This window comes from Solenopsis invicta, chromosome 13, assembly GCF_016802725.1.
Source record: "Solenopsis invicta isolate M01_SB chromosome 13, UNIL_Sinv_3.0, whole genome shotgun sequence".
Classification (NCBI taxonomy): Eukaryota; Metazoa; Arthropoda; class Insecta; order Hymenoptera; family Formicidae; genus Solenopsis; species Solenopsis invicta.
This window is the reverse complement of record NC_052676.1, coordinates 11,486,825-11,509,990: the sequence shown is the minus strand read 5'-3', so window position 1 is coordinate 11,509,990 and position 23,166 is coordinate 11,486,825. Positions and strand designations below refer to the sequence as shown.

The following is a 23,166-nucleotide window of genomic DNA, read 5'->3' as shown; positions in this document are numbered from 1 at the left end:
TCGTTATCGTGAGCGTTGTGTCCGGCTTGGCGTGAGGCCTCGAGCAATCGAAGACGATCGACGAGTTCGTTCGGATCGTTCCAATGAATGTAATCAATCTTGTTGTCGTTTAACGTAACGTTGTTCGGTATACCTCGTCCAACTTTATCCAGTGCTAACATGGGGGAGATTATATTTTTATACTTGTGTCCTTTGTTACCTAGTATTGGATTATATTCACCATGGTCTCGCCTATGTGCGTTTGTAGTTAATATGATATCCTTATACTTCTCTACATCGTCATTCGTGTAGATATCAGCGTTGGGTATTTTCATGAAAATTAACTCGTACAGACCTTGAGTACCCTTGTATCTTTTACCGTCTATGGATATATCATCGTTCTTGTGCAAGTCGATACGTTTGTTACCAAGCATCGTTCCGGTATTGTTGAAGTAAACTCCGTAAACATTATCTACGTTGACCGTTTTTTTACCGCTCAAAACAGCTCCCATATATTTTTGTCCCAATGGACCATAATGTATTTGTAATTTTTGTTGCCCCTCAGACGTTTCTAACTGTTGTCGAACGGACATCACAAGCGGCTCATCGGTGATTTCGAAAACCTCTTCAACGGAGGGTGCATGATTCTGCAATAAATCGCTATCTTGTAACATTTGTGATGCTTTATTAAAATTAATTGGTACAGTTTGCAATTTAATTGGAGTAGAAGTCATTATTGAATTATTAAACGAAATGTTCGACCGTTTTCGTTTTGGTTCCACGTATTCTTCATCTCCCGAAAAGAATGCTTCACTCTCAGCCTGTTTAGACCCATTTTCAATGGTATTTTCAGCTCCAACGGTATTTTCAACAATCTGTTTTAGAGGTTCAATGATTGGCTTAAAATGTCTTTCCAATGCAATATCTTCTTCCATTTTACCCGTTTTTAATGCACGATATTTTTTGCGAATTGTGTTACTTGTTTTTACAATCTGTTTAGCTATCTTCTCGCGTTCTATGTTACTATCCATGTTGAACATTCAACGTATCGACAACAACTAATCATTCTACGGTATTGCAAAGTCGTTAAATCCTTTTCTATATCTTCCATCGACAAGCGCGCTGTCCTTGTCTATTACTAGAAATCCATATTTTTGTTGCCAACAAATCTGGCATAAATCGCAGAAATCCTTGTAAGACATGTCAGTGTTTACATGATCGTTGTATACATGCTTCAGATTGGTGCCATCCTGTTTGAACATAATTAACAAATTCGCGTTGTCACGTATAAGATGCTTCGGTATCTTGGCATACGTCTGACAGAGATAGAAGCAGTCAACGTTAGCATGTCGACCCATTGCAAAGTACTCTCTTATCGTATTTTGCTTGTCGCATGCTACATCATCAAAGATAAAGATGGAATTCGGAAGTGCTTCGCTCGGAGGAATGACGTTGCTGTTGTTGGAGAATGCAAAATACCCAACTTCTTCAATCGGTGTTAATAAGTTTTCCAGATATCGATATTTCGGCTGCTGAAGCGATTTCGAGTACACATACACGTTCTCGAAACGTACACCGTGCGGGCTTTCCAGCATGCTTATCAACACGTTTGTCTTGCCACAATTTGACGGACCGCAAATGATGCCACGTATAGAAATCGGTAGCATATTTCCATGTCTGCGTGTTTTTATTTCGGGTGTTACCTTATCATCAAAATTAATTACTCTAATTGCCTGCGGTTGCTGCACAAATCGCATATTTTCTTTCCCTCTACGGTAACAATAAACTGAAAAATTTCTATTGCGGGTAGCTTCTATTTATAGAGGCGCGTAGAGTGAAATCGCTCAGTATGCAAAATGTTTCTTATCGTGTCAGATATCTGTGATGTACACAGTTTGACTAGCGAACAGTTAAAATATATACCAAAAGTTGTTTTGCTACAAAAGTTTCACAATTACATCGATCATTTATGGGACAAATTGCCCAAACATATAAAAACAGATTCGGAGGTTCAACAGTACCGTCGGTGTTTCAAACATTATAATTTACCGTCTCAGCATACGCATATAGACGGTCCGGCACCGTTGAGAAAGAATTGCTGCGAATGCCTGCGAAAGGCTGCGGTTTGTTAAATCGCGCGATTAATGCACTTCCTTTCGAATTACATATCCCCGGTTATCAGTATTGCGGTCCAGGAACACGTTTAGAAGAGCGATTGGCTCGAGGTGACCGAGGCATCAATCCATTGGATGCGGCGTGTCGTGAGCATGATATAGCCTATTCGCACAGCAACGATCTCGCGAAAAGACACGTGGCTGATAATATACTCGCCTCGAAAGCACGGAAACGCATTACAGCGAGAGATTCAAGTCTCGGAGAGAAAGCTGCTGCGACAGCAATTTGGGCGGCTATGAAAACCAAGATGAAAATCGGTATGGGTCTGAAATCAAAGAAGAAAAAGAAGAAGACAACGCGCAAGCGGATACTTCCGGTAGCAAAACGTGGTGGTATCCTACCCGTCCTGCCATTGTTGGGAGTTCTCGGGTCATTGGTCGGAGGAGCGGCTGGAGTAGCAAAGGCCGTAAATGATAACAAAGCGGCACAGCGTCAACTGGAGGAATTAAAACGTCATAATCGTGTCATGGAAGGTCATGGAGTTTATCTCGCTCCGTATAAGCGCGGCGGAGCAGTATCAAGAAAAAAAAAAAAAATGTCGATGAAACATTAAAAATGCCAAAAGGTGTTACTACAAACCTTGAATTACTTCAACTAGCAAAACGTATGCGCATTCCACATTTCCGAGGAATTTTTATGCGTACTTCATTACCAACGGGGGGAGCACGCCGAAACGAGAGCGGTATCATGAATTTGGACAGTGTCGAAGGACCGGGTACTCATTGGGTGGCGTACGCAAAGAGGGGGAATCGTGCTATATATTTCGACAGTTTTGGTAATCTTCGACCACCACAAGAATTGGTGCGATACTTTAACAGTGATGTGACACGTATCGAGTACAATCACGCGCGTTATCAACGTTACAATCAAAGCAACTGTGGTCAACTATGCCTACGTTTTCTACAGTCGGTTGACAATCAATTTAAAGATCAACATTTCGCTATTTAACTCAGTATACAACATGTCACTGACGTTTACGTTAACCGGCAAAAGTAACGTCCTCGCGGTAAGCTACTTTCCAGCTGTAGATTTAAGCGATGGTGATTACGAGCTCGGTCTGACAGACTTTGAAACCTACAATACGATACCTAATATAAATTCCTCAAATAACAAATTTTACTATGACAAAGACGACAAGGAAGTTATCATTCCCGAAGGATCGTACGAACTGCGTGACATTGACAAGTATCTGAGACATGCTATATCTCATGTCTCAAATGATGTTACTAGGAAGAAGTTGCTTCATAAAGAGATCGATGAAGACGAGGATAACGAGATTATGATTCGCGCCAACAATAATACTATGAAGAGCAAGATCAAGTGCTCTTATCGAATAAATTTTAGCAAATCCAACAACATTGGATCGCTGTTGGGATTTTCCTCAAATCGTATGCTTGAACCTCGACAATGGCACGAATCAGACTTACCTATAAATATAATCAATGTAAACATTATTCGCATAGAATGTAACCTGACCGCTGGTGCGTATAGCAACGACAAGTGCGTGCATACGATACATGAATTTTCACCGAGTGTTCCTCCCGGGTATAAAATCTCGGAAACGCCTGCACAGATCATTTACCTTCCGATCGTCGTACGGAGCATTACTGACTTGACTATTCGCATTGTGGATCAAAACGGTCGATTAATTGATTTCCGCGGAGAGGAGATTACTGTTAGATTGCACGTACGAAGACGATAACGTGAGATGCTCGTGCTGAATGAGCAAGAGCGAGACACAATTTGCAACAAGAAGATCACAACAATCAAAAAGACAGCAATCAAGAATATCCAATTGCTTGGTAAAAAGAAACTTACTCCATCAAACGTTGCATATTTGAGATCACTGGGATTCACCATACAAAATTTCTGAGATGTCTGATATTCTAAACATTGGAGGTGACCCGATCTTTGACGATAGCATTGTCAAGATTGAAACTCACTCGTATAATCCATACGCTAACACTACGTTTGGACAGTGTGTGTGAAGCTGGCACATCATTTGGTGGAAAATCACTAAACATTGACAGTTCTGAGTTTATTTTCAATAGTTCTACAGTTCCTGATAGATAAAACAAATAGTTCTGGCCTTTAAAGCGAAAAAAACGCATAGGACAAAGTGAGGTGCCAGGTTCACGCAGCACCTCACTTTGTCCTACGACATTTTCCAGACCGAATTCTTGTAGGATTTTAAAAGATCTATAGTTCTAGATGAGTTCTAGAAAGAGTTCCAGCGTTTAACATAGTTTTTTTATTTTTTTTTATTTTTTTTTTATAAAACATTAATGTTATAATATTATAAAATAGAGTTCCGTGTACAAAAAAATATTTTTCCTACAGTTCTAAAGATATTGAAGCGCGTTCCGAAGAGTTCCGGGCGATTCCGATATTAATTAATTAACAAAAAATTAATAACACCCGAAAAAGTCGATTTTCCGCACATATAGGTGAGGTGCTGGACTTTTTCGAAGAGTTCTGTGTACGAAAAAATATTTTTCCTACAGTTCTAAACATATTGAAGCGCGTTCCGAAGAGTTCCGGGCGATTCCGATATTAGTTAATTAACAAAAAATTAATAACACCCGAAAAAGTCGATTTTCCGCACATATAGGTGAGGTGCTGGACTTTTTCGAAGAGTTCTGTGTACGAAAAAATATTTTTCCTACAGTTCTCAACATGTTAAAGCGCGTTCCGAAGAGTTCCGGGCGATTGCATAATTTATTAGTTAATAATAAATTGTTAACTCCCGCCAAACACGTATTTTGTCATATATGGTTGAGACGCTAGTCTTTATTCGAGAGTTCCGTGTACAAAAAAATATTTTTCCAATAGTTCTTAACGTAACAAAGCGCCTTCCGAAGAGTTCCGGTCGAGTGCATAATTTATTAGTTAATAATAAATTGTTAACTCCCGCCAAACACGTTTTTTGTCATATATGGGTGAGACGCTGGTCTTTATTCGAGAGTTCCGTGTACAAAAAAATATTTTTCCAATAGTTCTTAACGTAACAAAGCGCCTTCCGAAGAGTTCCGGTCGATTGCATAATTTATTAGTTAATAATAAATTGTTAACTCCCGCCAAACACGTTTTTTGTCATATATGGGTGAGAAGCTGGTCTTTATTCGAGAGTTCCGTGTACAAAAAAATATTTTTCCAATAGTTCTTAACGTAACAAAGCGCCTTCCGAAGAGTTCCGGTCGATTGCATAATTTATTAGTTAATAATAAATTGTTAACTCCCGCCAAACACGTATTTTGTCATATATGGTTGAGACGCTAGTCTTTATTCGAGAGTTCCGTGTACAAAAAAATATTTTTCCAATAGTTCTTAACGTAACAAAGTGCCTTCCGAAGAGTTCCGGTCGAGTGCATAATTTATTAGTTAATAATAAATTGTTAACTCCCGCCAAACACGTTTTTTGTCATATATGGGTGAGACGCTGGTCTTTATTCGAGAGTTCCGTGTACAAAAAAATATTTTTCCAATAGTTCTTAACGTAACAAAGCGCCTTCCGAAGAGTTCCGGTCGATTGCATAATTTATTATTAACTAATAAATATTATTAACTAATAAATTATGCAATCGACCGGAACTCTTCGGAAGGCGCTTTGTTACGTTAAGAACTATTGGAAAAATATTTTTTTGTACACGGAACTCTCGAATAAAGACCAGCGTCTCACCCATATATGACAAAAAACGTGTTTGGCGGGAGTTAACAATTTATTATTAACTAATAAATTATGCACTCGACCGGAACTCTTCGGAAGGCGCTTTGTTACGTTAAGAACTATTGGAAAAATATTTTTTTGTACACGGAACTCTCGAATAAAGACTAGCGTCTCAACCATATATGACAAAATACGTGTTTGGCGGGAGTTAACAATTTATTATTAACTAATAAATTATGCAATCGCCCGGAACTCTTCGGAACGCGCTTTAACATGTTGAGAACTGTAGGAAAAATATTTTTTCGTACACAGAACTCTTCGAAAAAGTCCAGCACCTCACCTATATGTGCGGAAAATCGGCTTTTTCGGGATTTATTAATTTTTTGTTAATTAACTAATATCGGAATCGCCCGGAACTCTTCGGCACGCGCTTCAATATGTTGAGAACTGTAGAAAAAATATTTTTTCGTACACAGAACTCTTCGAAAAAGTCCAGCACCTCACCTATATGTGCGGAAAATCGACTTTTTCGGGTGTTATTAATTTTTTGTTAATTAACTAATATCGGAATCGCCCGGAACTCTTCGGAACGCGCTTCAATATGTTTAGAACTGTAGGAAAAATATTTTTTCGTACACAGAACTCTTCGAAAAAGTCCAGCACCTCACCTATATGTGCGGAAAATCGACTTTTTCGGGAGTTATTAATTTTTTGTTAATTAACTAATATCGGAATCGCCCGGAACTCTTCGGCACGCGCTTCAATATGTTGAGAACTGTAGAAAAAATATTTTTTCGTACACAGAACTCTTCGAAAAAGTCCAGCACCTCACCTATATGTGCGGAAAATCGATTTTTTCGGGTGTTATTAATTTTTTGTTAATTAACTAATTTCGGAATCGCCCGGAACTCTTCGGAACGCGCTTCAATATGTTTAGAACTGTAGGAAAAATATTTTTTCGTACACAGAACTCTTCGAAAAAGTCCAGCACCTCACCTATATGTGCGGAAAATCGACTTTTTCGGGTGTTATTAATTTTTTGTTAATTAACTAATATCGGAATCGCCCGGAACTCTTCGGCACGCGCTTTAATATGTTGAGAACTGTAGGAAAAATATTTTTTCGTACACAGAACTCTTCGAAAAAGTCCAGCACCTCACCTATATGTGCGGAAAATCGACTTTTTCGGGAGTTATTAATTTTTTGTTAATTAACTAATATCGGAATCGCCCGGAACTCTTCGGCACGCGCTTCAATATGTTGAGAACTGTAGAAAAAATATTTTTTCGTACACAGAACTCTTCGAAAAAGTCCAGCACCTCACCTATATGTGCGGAAAATTGACTTTTTCGGGAGTTATTAATTTTTTGTTAATTAACTAATATCGGAATCGCCTGGAACTCTTCGGCACGCGCTTTAATATGTTGAGAACTGTAGGAAAAATATTTTTTCGTACACAGAACTCTTCGAAAAAGTCCAGCACCTCACCTATATGTGCGGAAAATCGGCTTTTTCGGGAGTTATTAATTTTTTGTTAATTAACTAATATCGGAATCGCCCGGAACTCTTCGGCACGCGCTTCAATATGTTGAGAACTGTAGAAAAAATATTTTTTCGTACACAGAACTCTTCGAAAAAGTCCAGCACCTCACCTATATGTGCGGAAAATCGACTTTTTCGGGTGTTATTAATTTTTTGTTAATTAACTAATATCGGAATCGCCCGGAACTCTTCGGAACGCGCTTCAATATGTTTAGAACTGTAGGAAAAATATTTTTTCGTACACAGAACTCTTCGAAAAAGTCCAGCACCTCACCTATATGTGCGGAAAATCGACTTTTTCGGGTGTTATTAATTTTTTGTTAATTAACTAATATCGGAATCGCCCGGAACTCTTCGGAACGCGCTTCAATATCTTTAGAACTGTAGGAAAAATATTTTTTTGTACACGGAACTCTATTTTATAATATTATAACATTAATGTTTTATAAAAAAAAAATAAAAAAAAAATAAAAAAACTATGTTAAACGCTGGAACTCTTTCTAGAACTCATCTAGAACTATAGATCTTTTAAAATCCTACAAGAATTCGGTCTGGAAAATGTCGTAGGACAAAGTGAGGTGCTGCGTGAACCTGGCACCTCACTTTGTCCTATGCGTTTTTTTCGCTTTAAAGGCCAGAACTATTTGTTTTATCTATCAGGAACTGTAGAACTATTGAAAATAAACTCAGAACTGTCAATGTTTAGTGATTTTCCACCAAATGATGTGCCAGCTTCACACACACGTTTGGACATAGTGATGAAATAAGGATACCTATACAACAACAGGATTTATACACATTGCCGTGCGAAAGTTTTCTCTATGTCGAAGGAAGATTAGTGAAGAAAAAAAAAAATGATGATGATGACGATGATGCATCAGAAATAAAACTTGGAAATAATTGTGTAGCGTTCATGTTTGATGAAATTCGATATGAAATCAACGGTGTGGAAATTGATCGCAACAGAAACGTTGGAATCACTAGTACTCTAAAGAACTATGTATCTCTTACGTTTGACAAAGGAATGATAATGCAGAATGCCGGATGGGACATGTCGTCCACTCTGTGGGAAAATTATTTCAATTTTTGCGTGCCGCTAAATTTACTGCTGGGCTTTTGCGAGGATTACAAACGCATGGTTGTTAACGCACGCCATGAATTAATTTTGATACGAGCGCGCAATGATAACAATTCTATTGTGGGAACGAATAGAACGACGGAACCGGAAATTGAATTGTTCAAAGTACAGTGGCGAATGCCACATGTTACGTTAAATGAAGTCAATAAATTGTCCATACTACGAGCTTTGGAAAGCGGGCGATATCTAAGTATGAGTTTTCGTTCCTGGGATCTGTATGAGTACCCCTTGCTGCAGAGCACAACCAAACATTCGTGGGCTGTTAAAACTGCAACACAATTAGAAAAGCCTCGATTCGTTATCTTTGCACTACAGACCGGTCGCAAGAATATCATGTCTCAAGATGCTACTATTTTTGACGATTGTAATTTGATCAATGTGAAACTTTATCTCAACTCTGAATTTTATCCGTACGATGACTTGAATCTAGACTTTCGTAAATCTAGATACTCCATCTTGTTTGACATGTACCAACGTTTTCGTAAATCTTATTATGGACGTGATTGCTACGATACGCTGCTTAACGTGGTCACATTTCTGCAAAGAGGACCTTTTACTGTGATTGATTGCTCGCGGCAAAACGAGTCCATCAAAAGTGCTACTGTGGACGTACGCATTGAATTTGATTGCAAAGAAAATGTGCCAGCGAGCACTACCGCCTATTGCCTTATCTTACATGATCGTGTAATTGAATACTGTCCATTGTCTAACGTTGTGCGCAAAATCATGTAAAATGCAGCGTTAGCAAATATCTTTAATAAAATACCGAGATATTTTGTGATATGGTACAGTCTCAAAAAATTACTTGTCATGGTTGTGCCAACATTTGTGGATCTGCAAGGATTCACCATTGGAAAAAAATTTATTGTAAAGGAAGTAGCGGTATTGAAACGAGGAAACGTTCTCACGCATTACATTTTTACGAATTCCATGCCATGGAATGCATTGACAAAATCCGAAAGATCTTGCGTTTCTTGGTTGACTGCTTATCACCATGGATTACAATGGGAAGATGGAGTAGTTCAGTATCCGAAAGCGAAGCACCTGATTTCAACAGCTGTATATGATAAAAATGATGATGAAGCTATCGTATACGTTAAAGGCCATGAAAAACGAGAATGGTTGAAGAATATACTTGATGTCAATGTAAGAAATAATGTTATCATCGAGACCATGGATGCTGATTACGAAGACATTGAATCTTTAAATAATTTGGATACAGCGAACACTATACGATGTGCAAAACATATTAAGAATTGTGCTATGCAGAATGTATTTAAATTATACAATTATTGGTTACAATGTCAAAAAGATGCTTTAAAATAAAAAATGTATAAACGTATTTATGGTTTATTTTTTTATCTTTCCCTGTAATACATAAATAATTCGTAGACGTTAGACGTTTGATAATAGTATGGTTGAACCGTCAACCATACTATTATGAAACGTCTAACGTACTACGATGTACAATAGACGTATGGTAGACGTATGGTCGATGTACGATAGACGTACGGTAGACGTACGACAGACGTATGGTAGACGTAGACGTAGACGTCTAATAGATGTTTAATATCGGTTCAATAGACGTATGATGCACGTTCAATAGTGCGATCGTGTTATAAAAAAAGTGTTTAATATGCAACGGTCACTTGGTGTAAGACACTGTCATACCTCTTGATAAAACGTATCTAAGCTGCATGGTAAGATAAAAAATTGCTCCGTCAACCATACTATTATGAAACGTCTAACGTACTACACTCGAACGTCAGTAGTACAATGTAGTAGTATGATCGTCAACCATACTATTATGAAACGTCTAACGTACTACGATGTACAATAGACGTATGGTAGACGTATGGTCGATGTACGATAGACGTACGGTAGACGTACGACAGACGTATGGTAGACGTAGACGTAGACGTCTAATAGATGTTTAATATCGGTTCAATAGACGTATGATGCACGTTCAATAGTGCGATCGTGTTATAAAAAAAGTGTTTAATATGCAACGGTCACTTGGTGTAAGACACTGTCATACCTCTTGATAAAACGTATCTAAGCTGCATGGTAAGATAAAAAATTGCTCCGTCAACCATACTATTATGAAACGTCTAACGTACTACACTCGAACGTCAGTAGTACAATGTAGTAGTATGATCGTCAACCATACTATTATCAAACGTCTAACGTACTACACTCGAACGTCTGTAGTACAATGTAGTAGTATGATAGACGTACGATGTACAATAGACGTATGGTAGACGTATGGTCGATGTACGATAGACGTACGGTAGACGTACGACAGACGTATGGTAGACGTAGACGTAAACGTCTAATAGATGTTTGATATCGGTTCAATAGACGTATGATGCACGTTCAATAGTGCGATCGTGTTATAAAAAAGTGTTTAATATGCAATGGTCACTTGGTGTAACACACTGTCATACCTCTTGATAAAACGTATCTCTTGTGTTATCGAAAATTCAATCTGCATGGTAAGATAAAAAATTGCTTAGAGGTGTTCTCATTTTAGAAATAAGAACGCGTGCGATTGAGAACATTGGCGTGCGAAGTATAAGATAAGCCGTGGGAGAGCATGAGCAAGCGAGCGAGGATAAAACGTATGGGGGGAAGGAGGATGATGCATCGCCACACCGCATCGCAGCATCTGATGAGCGCAATATATGGGAGGGAGTGAGAAAGAAAACGCATGTGCGATTCCATCACCTATGCTATAATTAGCATCGCGAGGTGAGATCACCCCTTCTCCAAGACGGCGATTGAGAGCGTTGACGTGCGAGCAAGAAGGTATACAGGAAGGAGTGAGAGCGCAGTGCTTACGTAATGTCATCTATGCTAACGCCGCGAGGTGGCATCACCCCCTCTCTTCAAGGCGTGGTTAGAATGACAAAATACATGCCGTGAAATGTTCCTCCCGCTCCCTCCACGTGACATCATCACGGTCAGTACGGCAAAGACGCGTGCCGTGAAATGTTTCTTCTGTAGGCATGTGGCATCACCCCTCCCTTCAAGGCGTGGTTAGCACGACAAATACATGCCGTGAAATGTTTCTCCCGCTCCCCCCACATGACATCATCATGGTCAGTACGGCAAAGACGCGTCGTGAAATTTCCCCCCCTGCCCCCGCACCCCCCTCAGATCCCTGAGTTAGAATCCGCCTTGCTTAACTACTGGCCACGGTTAAAAAACTCTAACTGTATGAAATATATCTAGAAGGATTTAGATAAAACCTTTTTACTGACACACGGAACATATGCCTTTAAAATTCCAGAACAGACGGTTAATTTAAGAACGTTCTCGAGTGCATACATAGTTTGTATAATTTAAAAATTGTTCCCAAACAATGCTTTTAATGAAAAGATTTAAATGTGTAATGATATACTAGGCTATATTTTATTGGCTGAGGAAATAAAATCATAAGACTTCGAATAATTTCTAACACGAAAATCAATGATGAGTTTAACAGTTTAATCAGATAAGCAAATGGAATCAATACATTGTGCTACCTATACGTTAGTAAACAAAAAATTAACAAAAAATATTTCCACGTCGGCTCGTATCTGATAGGACAATGTCCAAACGGACATTCGTAGAGAGGATTGGGTGGTCAACCTTGAGCACACTCCTTGTTAAGCGCGGGAATGTTGATGTTTACAAGTTGCTTTGTCACGCTTGTTGTATACAGGGTGTTCGCTATAAAGATTTCCATCTCTCTCCGGATGACATACAAAATAAGCAGAAATATCCTTTATCATATTGCAATATTCGCAAAATTTAGCGTCGTTTGTAATTAAAATTGATTTAACCTGGCTTTACACTAATTGTATACGCGATTCTGGAACGAGGGGGAATTGTTTATTATATGCGACAATAGACATTCGAACGGTGTCGGATCGTTTGAAAAAAACTAGCCTGGTAACTATGATCTCTAGGATGTGAAGGGGTGACCATATCTCATCGTGTTGTAGCTTTTACCGACAAACTGCCTGGAATCGACTTTATTTGTCCAGAGCATATGATGATACATTTGTTTGTGCTAACGCATACTTCTGTGGCGTTTCAATAATTTGGGGAATTGTCTAACAAAATTTATGATTAATCCCATGCATTGAGACCTTTTTTGTCTCCAAAGTAAACAAACAATCTCCGTAATATTCAATATGATTTCAACGTTTATGCCGGGTAGATATAAATGTTTGTTTGTCAGTGATTTAAGCCATAAAAATTAATTCATTTCGTACACGAATCCTCGGTATAAAAATTATAACTGTATAAAATATGCCTAGATATATTGGTATAAATCGTTTTTACTAACACAGAAAACATATGTCTTTAAAATTTTAAGAAAAATGTTTAATTTATGAATTTTCATGTGTTCATATATAGTTAATGTAATTTGAAGACAGTCTCCAGACATTGCCTTTAGTGTAAAAGTATAAGATGCAACGATATATTATGTTAATAAAATAATATTTAAATATAAAAAATTATCAAGAAATTTTATGAACGTCAAATAATAAATTATCTAAAATTTTTTTAACTTAAACTGAAATCATGTGTTCTACTAAAAAAATTGTTATTTAAAATGTATGAAATAAAGGGGTAGATAATAAAATGTTTCAAATATTTTGTGATATAATATATATTTTAATAATGTTGAGTGATAAAATGATTAATATAAGGACATTTAGGTTTGATACATCGATTGTATAATTTCAAGGAAATATGCAATTAATGCCTAATATTGTTAAACAATTTTTTAGATATGCAATATTTCTATTTTTTTAATTCGTTACTGTATAAATTTTTAATTGTATATTATGGATGAATCATAGCACTAATTAGAAGTGAATAATTTCACTTTAACAATTGTAAGTTATATTTTATGTCTTCAAAATAAATCCTTATCATAATACTTTCGTATTTTAAATTTTAATTTATAGTTATACTTTAAGTCCATATTTTATATAAAAAAATTGTTATTTTCTTTTATTGTTTTTAAAGTTTTTTAATATTAAGACACTTTTTACAAGTAAAAATAATTTCATAATTAAAGTCGAAGAAATTCGCCAATAATAGCCTAGAGGAGCACGTATTTCTTGAAGACTAAACATTTTATTATATTAATCTTATAAAAACATGATTTGCTTAGATAATGAAAGCAAAAGAAATCCACAGTTCGCGTTTATACATTTATGGTTTTTTTCTATAGAAAATTTGCTAAAAGTTCTTTTAAAACAAAAATAAAATTTGCACGATTTTTTTTTCAAATGACGTAGTTAATGTAGTCATAGTGAGTATATGATTAATAATAGTAAATAATTTTATATATGTGCTTGTTGCTTCCTAAAACTGTTTAGTGAATGTATAAGTCAAATTATATGTTCAACATGTTGTCCTCAAATTGTACGTTTGACATATCAAATGGAAGTCCCTGCTAAAAATTCCATTAGAAGCGGATAGATTCTATAATAACAGGGAAAGAAACGTGCAGTAAAATAATCAAAAAATGGATAAAATGTTGAAATAACGTTTATTACGGAATCTATCCATTTCTAATGGAATTTTTACCAAGGATGTCCTCTTATACACTTGGATTATACACTTGACATATTTCATGGAAATATAATGTTCTCAAATTAAACATTCTATCTCTATACTTTTATAATGTACTTTGTCCCCAGAGTTAACATTATATAATGTTTTTGTAAAACATAAATATATAACTCGTACTTTGAGGACAAAATGTATTTTAAAAGTATAGAGATAGAATGTTTAATTTGAGGACATTGTATATCCATAAAACATGTAGAAAGTATAATTCGGGAACATTTCCGTCAGATATGTTCAATGCATAATGTGATGACAATTCATATGTTGAATGCATAATTTGAGAAAAGTCTCCAACTAATGCTTTTATATATGCATGCGATGGGTCACCCTTTATATATATACAGGGTATCCCAGAGCAATGTATACATATTATCACGATGAGGTAGAAGAGATCGAGATAAATCAAAAAGTCTAACACCATTTTACAATATTTGCAATAACTTTAGAGTAATAAAATAATAAAGTCGGCCAAATAAGAGATAAGCGGTCGCTTGCTTGAGCCGTAGGACCACCGCCAGGGGCTCTAACCGTCCGTGTTATAAGCTGAAGCAGAATTGTGGGTTATTGTGCGAGCCATCTACCACTTAGGGAGGGATACGACTAAAGTCCCCCCACCCGTATATATACGAGGTGTGATCAAAAAGTAAGGTGACTTTTCATTTTTATAAAAAAATATTCATTTATTCATCCAAAATTATGTTATCCCCTTCAAAATAATCCCTCTCTGATACAATGCATTTATGCCGGCGCTTTTTCCAGTCGTCAAAACATTTCTGAAATGCACTTTTGGGTATTGCCTTGAGCTCCTCCAGCGATGCAGCCTTAATCTCCTCAATCGTCGCAAATCTTCGTCCTTTCATAGGCCTTTTCAATTTTGGGAAGAGGAAAATGTTTCGTCACCAGTTATAACCCTTTTGAGCAGATCAGGATCATCATTGACGTCGTTCAACATGTCTTGGGCGATGTTCATGCGACACTGCTTCTGATCAAAATTAAGCAGTTTTGGAACGAATTTTGCTGACACACGTGTCATACTCAAAACATCCGTTAAAATTGATTGGCATGAGCCAAACGATATGTTAAGATCATCAGCTATTTCTATAATCGTGATTCGACGATTTTTCAACACAATTTCTTTCACTTCCTGAACATTTTCGTCGGTTTTTGACGTGCTGGGGCGTCCAGAGCAAGGTTCATCGTTAACATTTTCTCGGCCCTCTTGGAATAACTTATACCATTTATAAACATTTTTTTTGCTCAAAGTTGACTCACCGTACGCCACTGTCAACATTTCAAGAGTTTTTGAACACTTAATACCATTTTTTACACAAAAATTAATACAAATTCTCTGCTCCATTATTTTCAACAGCAAAAAATCGCCGAGCACGCAAACACGAGTCTAACCTTTATGCCTCTCACATAAAAACAACACATGCTATATAGTCAAAACTGTGAACATATGATCGTGACGAGTGTACCAACACAAAAAAAAAATTTTTGAAATTACAGTGTACAGAGCGCGCGAAATTCAAAAAGTCACCTTACTTTTTGATCACCCCTCGTGTATATATATATATATATATATATATATATATATATATATATATATATATATATCATATTAAACCTATATATAGCTCATTCTCTATATGTTTCAATAGACCTGTTCTTTCAGCTGAACTGCTGCACTAGTTCAGAGTTTAACTTTTTTACTCCACATTGGAAGGAAAAAGATAAACTTTGAACTAATGCAGCAGTTCAGCTGAAAAGAACAGGCCTATATATTATTATGTTGTACTATATCATTTATGTATTGATGATTTTCGGAGAGATTAAATCTAAATAGTATGTATAATTTAAAGGAAGATAATAAATTTAAAATATTATAAAACAGACAGCATAATTTATAGTTAATAATATATTTATTATATATATTAATTATGTGTCAAAATACAATAAAACATTGAACTTACGCGTAAATAAACATAATATATGCCTTATATCCCACATAGCACGCAATATTACAGAAATGTTACTGATATATTGCAATATATCAGTAATATTTCTGTAATATTACGTGCTATGTGGGATAATATTATACATTTTTCATTTTTTAGTAACACAATAAGAAAATAAACAGTTGTAAAATAAAAGTAATTCAGTTATATATTATAATTTGGTATGTTACTCATCATGCTCTTTAGAGATTATTTTACTATGTTTCTTGAAATAATTATATGCTAGAGAATGTAGTTCACTTGCTTGTGCCGTTGGAGTCTCTGTTTCATTTAAAATTTTATTCATTATTTTAATATTTTTTTGGATATGTACTATTATATATTTATTTATCAAATATTCTTCAATATGTTTTTGTTTGTAACATATATCAGAATTAATACTTATGATTAGTTCCTCAATATTTGATTTTATATATTTGGTTAGCTTAGTAATGTAACAATTTATTAAAAAAATAATTTGTTATGGCAATTATTTTTTTTATATATTCTATTACAGCCTCTTGGTTGCTTATTAATAAAGCACAACAAATATTACAAAATCTTACTGCAGACAAGATATTCTCAACAATATTTTTAAAATTTTCTGTTATATTATGGAGTAATTCTTCTATTACATTTTGTGGAATATAAATATTATTATTAATCTCGTCCAACTCGTTATAAAAAGGTATCGTTAAAATATGTATTAAGTTTTCCATGTTAGTATTTTTATAATTAATGCCAGATGATGTATATTGCGTGCAATAATTTATTAATAAAGTTGTGTAATGAGTAGAAAAATTAGAGCAAGTTGGAATAATATTTCTTCCTTCATGTTGTCTAATTTGGCAGAAAAAGTTCTCTAAAGGATCTTGATTAAATTTATGTGTGGCAGAACTATTGAAACATAATTCTCTTAAATAACTTCTTAATAACTTAAACCCACGTAAAGTATGTTGGAAATTGTTTAGGACATCGGGTCTTTCTTTATCATGTTTTTTTGTTTTTATAAATGACATGTTTTGTAAAAATCTTTTTCCAGCATTTCATATATCTTTTTGTGTGCAATTTTTAGTTGCAGTAGAAGTCATAGTCTCCTCATTTATACTTCAATCACGCATTCTAATGCCTCCATTAAGGCTATCAAAAAGATCATTAAAAAATTTTTAAAAATAAGTTGTTCCTGTACCATCACGAGGCATTTTCCATGTCTTATATCTACTTTCTAATTCTTGCTCACTATATAACAACATTACTTTAAAATATGTTTGAGAAAACTTGTGTGCAGTAAAGTACTCTCATTTTTTTTTATTTTTTCTAGTATGACATGAGAATCCTTAATTTTGTCTAATTGTAAGAATCCATCAAGTCCTCTGCTCTTATCAATAAAATAAGTTTGTATCACGTTTGACCATTTAGCAATTTTTGTAACATTATCCTCTAACATATATTTACAGTCTTTCGTTAATAAATTATTGCAAATGCATTTTATTAAATTCGGGGGATCATGTAATGGTATAACTTTAATGCCTTCTATATTTATTATATTATCATGTTTTTCCATTTCCGTTTGTGCATTTCTTTTACTATCAAAAATCACAGTTTTGATCGCTTTAACATTTGTACTATCCTGATTTGTACTATCCACAGACTGAAGCTATTATTTCTAAACCTATTTTATGACATTGTTTTATTATATCTTTATACATGCACACAATGTCCTGCCATGAAGATGTGCCCTTACAAAATGTATATAGAAGGGGTTGTTTCCATGGTCTTTGTCCATATATATCTTTTAACATCCATACTGTGACATGATCCGCAATATTAATGTTTCGATCAATACCTGTATCAACAACCTCTTCTATAATATCAGTCAATGCATTATAATATAAGCCTGCGCTTAATTTCATCTCGTCAAATAAGAATACACAATATTTTTCTCGGTAGTCTTTAAATTTGAAGACTCTTTCTTTTAAATTTTTAAATACACATTCTGATATGCCGCTACTTATAAATACATTTTGGAGTATTTTTCTTAACGTTTCGATACTAGGTAAGCAGAAAATATTGACTAGAAATCTATATAATTTTGGACTTCTCTTTGCTAGTGTCAGCGCAAAGGCTTTATCTTTAATTGAATAACGCCGATTATACTTATCTGTTTTGAAATTATTAATATTGGATAAAAAGAATGTTTGCATCGGATCTGACATTTCTTCAATTGTTGTAATAAAATTTCTTTTGCCTAATTTCTTCACTTTTTTCAACCGCTGGTATAAAGAAACTCCTCTCTTTCTCTCGTTCTTCCTCCCTTCCTTCTTTTTCATATTATTCTACTTAAAAATTTTTACCTTCTACAACACCTTAGATTCTTTTCTTCATTTAATTTTATTTCGATTCTACGCTTTTTTGATTTTTTCTTTTTATATTATTTTATTCCTCTTCTTTCTATATCTTCATTTCACATTTTTAAAAAACTTTACTAAAATACATAATATTTTATTACAGAAATTTTTATTTTTATGACAGAATATCAAAATATCATGTAATATTTGCTCATTGTTAAAAAAAAAACTTTAATCTGGTGTTTAATTGATGTCTTTACTTTATTCATCCTTTATTTAAAAATCTTTACCTTCTACAACACCTTCAATTCCTATCTTCATTCAATTAGATTTCCGTTCTACACTCCTTTTTTTTTATCTTATTCTATTCCTCTTCTTTTTTATATCTTTATTTCACACATTTTTAAAAAACATTACTAAAATATATAATATTTTATTAGAGACATTTTTATTTTTATGACACAAAATATCAAAATATCACGTAATAGTCGCCTATTATTAAAAAAAACTTTTAATCTGGTGTTTAATTGATGTTACTTTATTTATTTAAAAATTTTTACTTTTTCCAACACCTTCAATTCATTTTTCCTTTCAATTTTATTTCCATTGTAAACTATTATGATCTTTCCACTTTTCTTCCTTCCTTTTCATCTTATTCTATTCAAAAATCTTAACCTTCTACAACATCTTTAATTCCTATCTTCATTCAATCATATTTCCGTTCTACACTCCTTCGATCCTTTCTTTTTATATTATTCTATTCCTCTTTTTTTCTATATCTTCATTTCACACATTTTTAAAAAACCTTACTAAAATATATAATATTTTACTAGAGGCATTTTTATTTTTATGGCACATAATACCAAAATATCATGTAATATTGCACATTATTAAAAAAAACTTTAAACTCGTTCTTAATTGACATGTTCATTCTTGACTTGTTCATTCTTTATTTAAAAGCTAGTACCTTCTCCAACACCTTCAATTCCTTTCTCCATTCAACTTTATTTCCATTCTACACTCCTTCAATCCTACCTTCTTCCTACCTTCCATTTTATATTATTCTATTCCTCTTCTTTTCTTTATCGTTATTTCACATTTTGAAAAGATATACTAAAAAAGTTAAAATTTTATTTCAGAAATTTTTATTCTCATGACACAAAACATTAAAATATCATGTAATATTTGCCCATTATTAAAAAGAACCATTTAACTGCTGTCTTAATTTTATTCATCTTTTATTTAAAAATCTTTACCTTCTCCAATTTTTACCTTCAATTCCTTTCTTCTTTCAATTTTATTTCCATTCTACACTCCTTCGCTCCTTCTTCCTCTCTCTCTTCTTTTTTATATTATCCTATTCTTTTAGTTTCTTTATCATTTTAAATTTTTAAAAAATTTTATTGAAATACATAATATTCTATTAAAAAAACTTTTATTTTTATGACACAAAATATAATATCATGTAATATTTACTCATGTTAAAAAAAAACCTTTAATCTGGTGTTCAATTGATGTCTTAACTCCATTTATCCTTTATTTAAAAATCTTTACTTTCTCCTTCACTTTTAGTTCTTTTCTCCATTTAATTTTATTTCCATTCTATACTTCTTTAATCCTTTCTTTTTATATTATTCTATTCCTGTTTTATTCTATATTTTTACTTCACATTTTTAAAAAACTTTATTAACAGATAATATTCTATTGGAGAAGTTTTCATTTTTATGACACAAAATGTTAAAATATCACCTGAGATATTCAGGATTTAAAAGTATTTACGTTCTTTACCTTCTTAAATTCCTTTCGCCTTTTTATTTTATTCCCATTTCATATTCCTTCGATTCTTCCCCCTCCCTCCCTTCTTAAATTAATGAATTTCTTTTTTTTTACTTTATTGCACATTTTTGAAAATCCTTACCAAAAGAGGTAATGTTCAAAGGAAAGATATTTTTATTCTTAGAACATAAAATGTTAAGATATCATGTGATATTTACCCATTATTTTAAAAAATCTTTAAACCCATGTTCATTTAGACGTTTAATTTCTTTCATCTTTTCTATTCTAAATTTTTAAACTTTTTACTAAAAAAAATTAATGTTTCATTAAAAAATTTTTTTATTTTTAATACACAAAATGTCAAAATATTATGTGACATTTATCCATTATTTAAAAAGATCTTCAAACCCGTGTTCATTTGCACGCTTAATTACTTTCATCTTTTCTATTCTAAATTCCTAACTTTCTTCGCGTTCTTTAATTCCTGTCTACTTTCTATTTATTGCCTATTTTACACTCCTTCAATTCTTCCTCCTTTCTTTCTTCCTTCTTACATTTCTTCATTCCTATTCTTTTCTTTACCTTTGTTGCACATTTTTTAAATTTTTTACTAAAAGAGATAATGTTTTATTAAGGATGTATTGGCGGTAACGTCTAACATTGACAATGCCTTGAAAATTTTATAAATCGTCTATTTATTATCTGAACACGTGTTTAAAATTTGAATTCGATCCTTCAACTGGTTCACGAGTTATTCAACTTTAAATTTTGTACGTATTCTTATGGTGTAGCAGTACATTTTCACTTAAATCAACGAAATTATAAAGAAATAACATTGCCAATATTCTGAAACTTTGTTTATGAGTAAATAAAATATTGAGCAATATTTCTAAAAAAAGTTTATATCGATTTACTAACTCGTTGTTAAGATATCAATGATAAAACGACGCGAAATTTCAGTAAATGTCAAATTTTCGAATAGGCTACATAACCATACTATAGGACCACATTCTACTTTGACTTGTATAAAGTGATAAAAGAGCAAATATTATGTTAATGGCATTTATTTAAATATCTTATGGATTTTTAAGTTTTATTTGATATCTGATATACATTAAATTGCATTAAATGTTATCAATATGCGTCTAGTATTTTCATTTTTTACAGTTAATTTCTGGTAAAATTTACGTGCAAAAGTTTTTTGTCGATGATCGCAAAAATTGCAAAATATACAAATTTATTTGTAATGCCAAATATCACGTTAACTGACATTATTTTAGTCTTATACATGATACGAGTACATATGTTGTACGTCTTAACGTACTTAACGTAGTTATCCAGATAGCAATGCATTCTTTGCACAAAAGAAGAAATACTTGCTAATTACAAGTTTCCCTTCGATTGCAGTCACGTTGTTATATCGCAAACGCTCAAATTTAAGCAACTTTTGTCTGGGATTGTATAACCAGAACATCCTTAAAGAAAATTTCATTTTAATAACAGAAAATTATAAATATTATATGATATTCACTCGTTAATAAAAAAAACTTTCAAACACATGTTCAATTACATTTTTAATTTCTTAAACCTTTACCTTCTTTGCTTTCTTTAATTCATTTCTTCTTTCTATTTTATTACCATTTTACACACCTTCAATTCAACTTCCTTCCTTCCTTCCTTTTTACATTATTTCATTACTCTTCTTTTAATAACATTTTAATAGCAGTATTATAATAATATTAAACAAAATTGCTGAAAATGAAATATAACACAAAGTATCAATTCTTTATAATAATGATATTATAAGCATAAACATAAACGTTTAATAAGACTCATCTAAAATAATCGTGAAGTCGTCCAAATGGAAAAGAAAAGTCCTCATCGGCGCAGGAAATAGAACCAATACATTATTATTACACCATTAACCTTGTGATGCAACAATTATGTCTATTAACTGTCAAAACGTAATCTCCGCGATGACAGCAGCTCGCAAAGTAAGCACATCGAGAGAACCAATCAGCATTACGAAAAAGCGTCAACAATAAACTTTGAGAGACTGCGATTATCGATTTAACATGGATTTTTTCAGATAGGATATGATATTTATATTTGTATTATTTTTACATGTTATCATTTTTATACGTTATTAAATTTTACAATAGGTAATTGTACATCTGTAACCGTGACCGTAATCGAAAAAGATTGAAATCCAAACGGTAACCGTAACTGTTTTCAATAACAAGACCGAAACCGAAAAGTGAATATAATCTGTGATCGTAACCGTAATCGGACCAAAATTTTATTTTTGGGCAGGGTCCCTAATTAAATGTTTTAAAAATCATTTTTTTACATAACGACAAATAAAAGAGTTTATATAAAAACGTATATAACATTTTTTGTAGAGTTTTCTTAAGTTCTTTATTTTTTGTCTGAAACTTTTGTTTCTAAAATCAATATTTTCGGAGATACGCTGTGAAAATTAGAGTTTTTTAGATTTTTTGGCGATTTTGCGCTATTTCCGATTTTGATTGCCATTTTTAAATTTTATATTCGTATTCAGGAGGCAAAAATATATAAGAATTGGATATTTTTACACATTTTTGCAAGTAAAACGTTTTTCCGAAGGTTTACACAATAATTTTTTAATTATTATTAATTTTAAAATATCAAAAAAATTGACTAATTATAATTGCATTTTGATGCAGGTCAATACATGTTGACAGTAACGTCTACATTAATGATGGAACTACAGGACAAAATAATTCTTTCGGTTCGCATGATGAGTTCATTGATTGAAATGACTACTTTGGGCAGACATCATATTGAATTGAACAACACGACAATTCAATGGTTAAGACGTATCAGACCAGTCTTGCAGCGCAGCTTTGCATTGTATGAACAAATGAAATT

At 33.4% G+C, this 23,166-nt stretch overlaps 1 protein-coding gene across 1 annotated transcript; it reads left to right on the top strand.

Annotated features, from left to right (window-relative positions):
* The first annotated feature begins 8,276 nt into the window (after nucleotides 1-8,276).
* LOC120359324 lies at nucleotides 8,277-9,233 on the top strand. Its single transcript, XM_039456456.1, has one exon. It carries the CDS (start codon nucleotides 8,277-8,279, stop codon nucleotides 9,231-9,233), a length of 957 nt encoding a protein of 318 aa, XP_039312390.1.
* The last annotated feature ends 13,933 nt before the right edge of the window (nucleotides 9,234-23,166 follow it).

Excerpts from the sequence above, each read along its gene's own strand:
- LOC120359324 (XM_039456456.1), top strand. The coding sequence starts at position 8,277 with ATGTTTGATGAAATTCGATATGAAATCAACGGTGTGGAAATTGATCGC.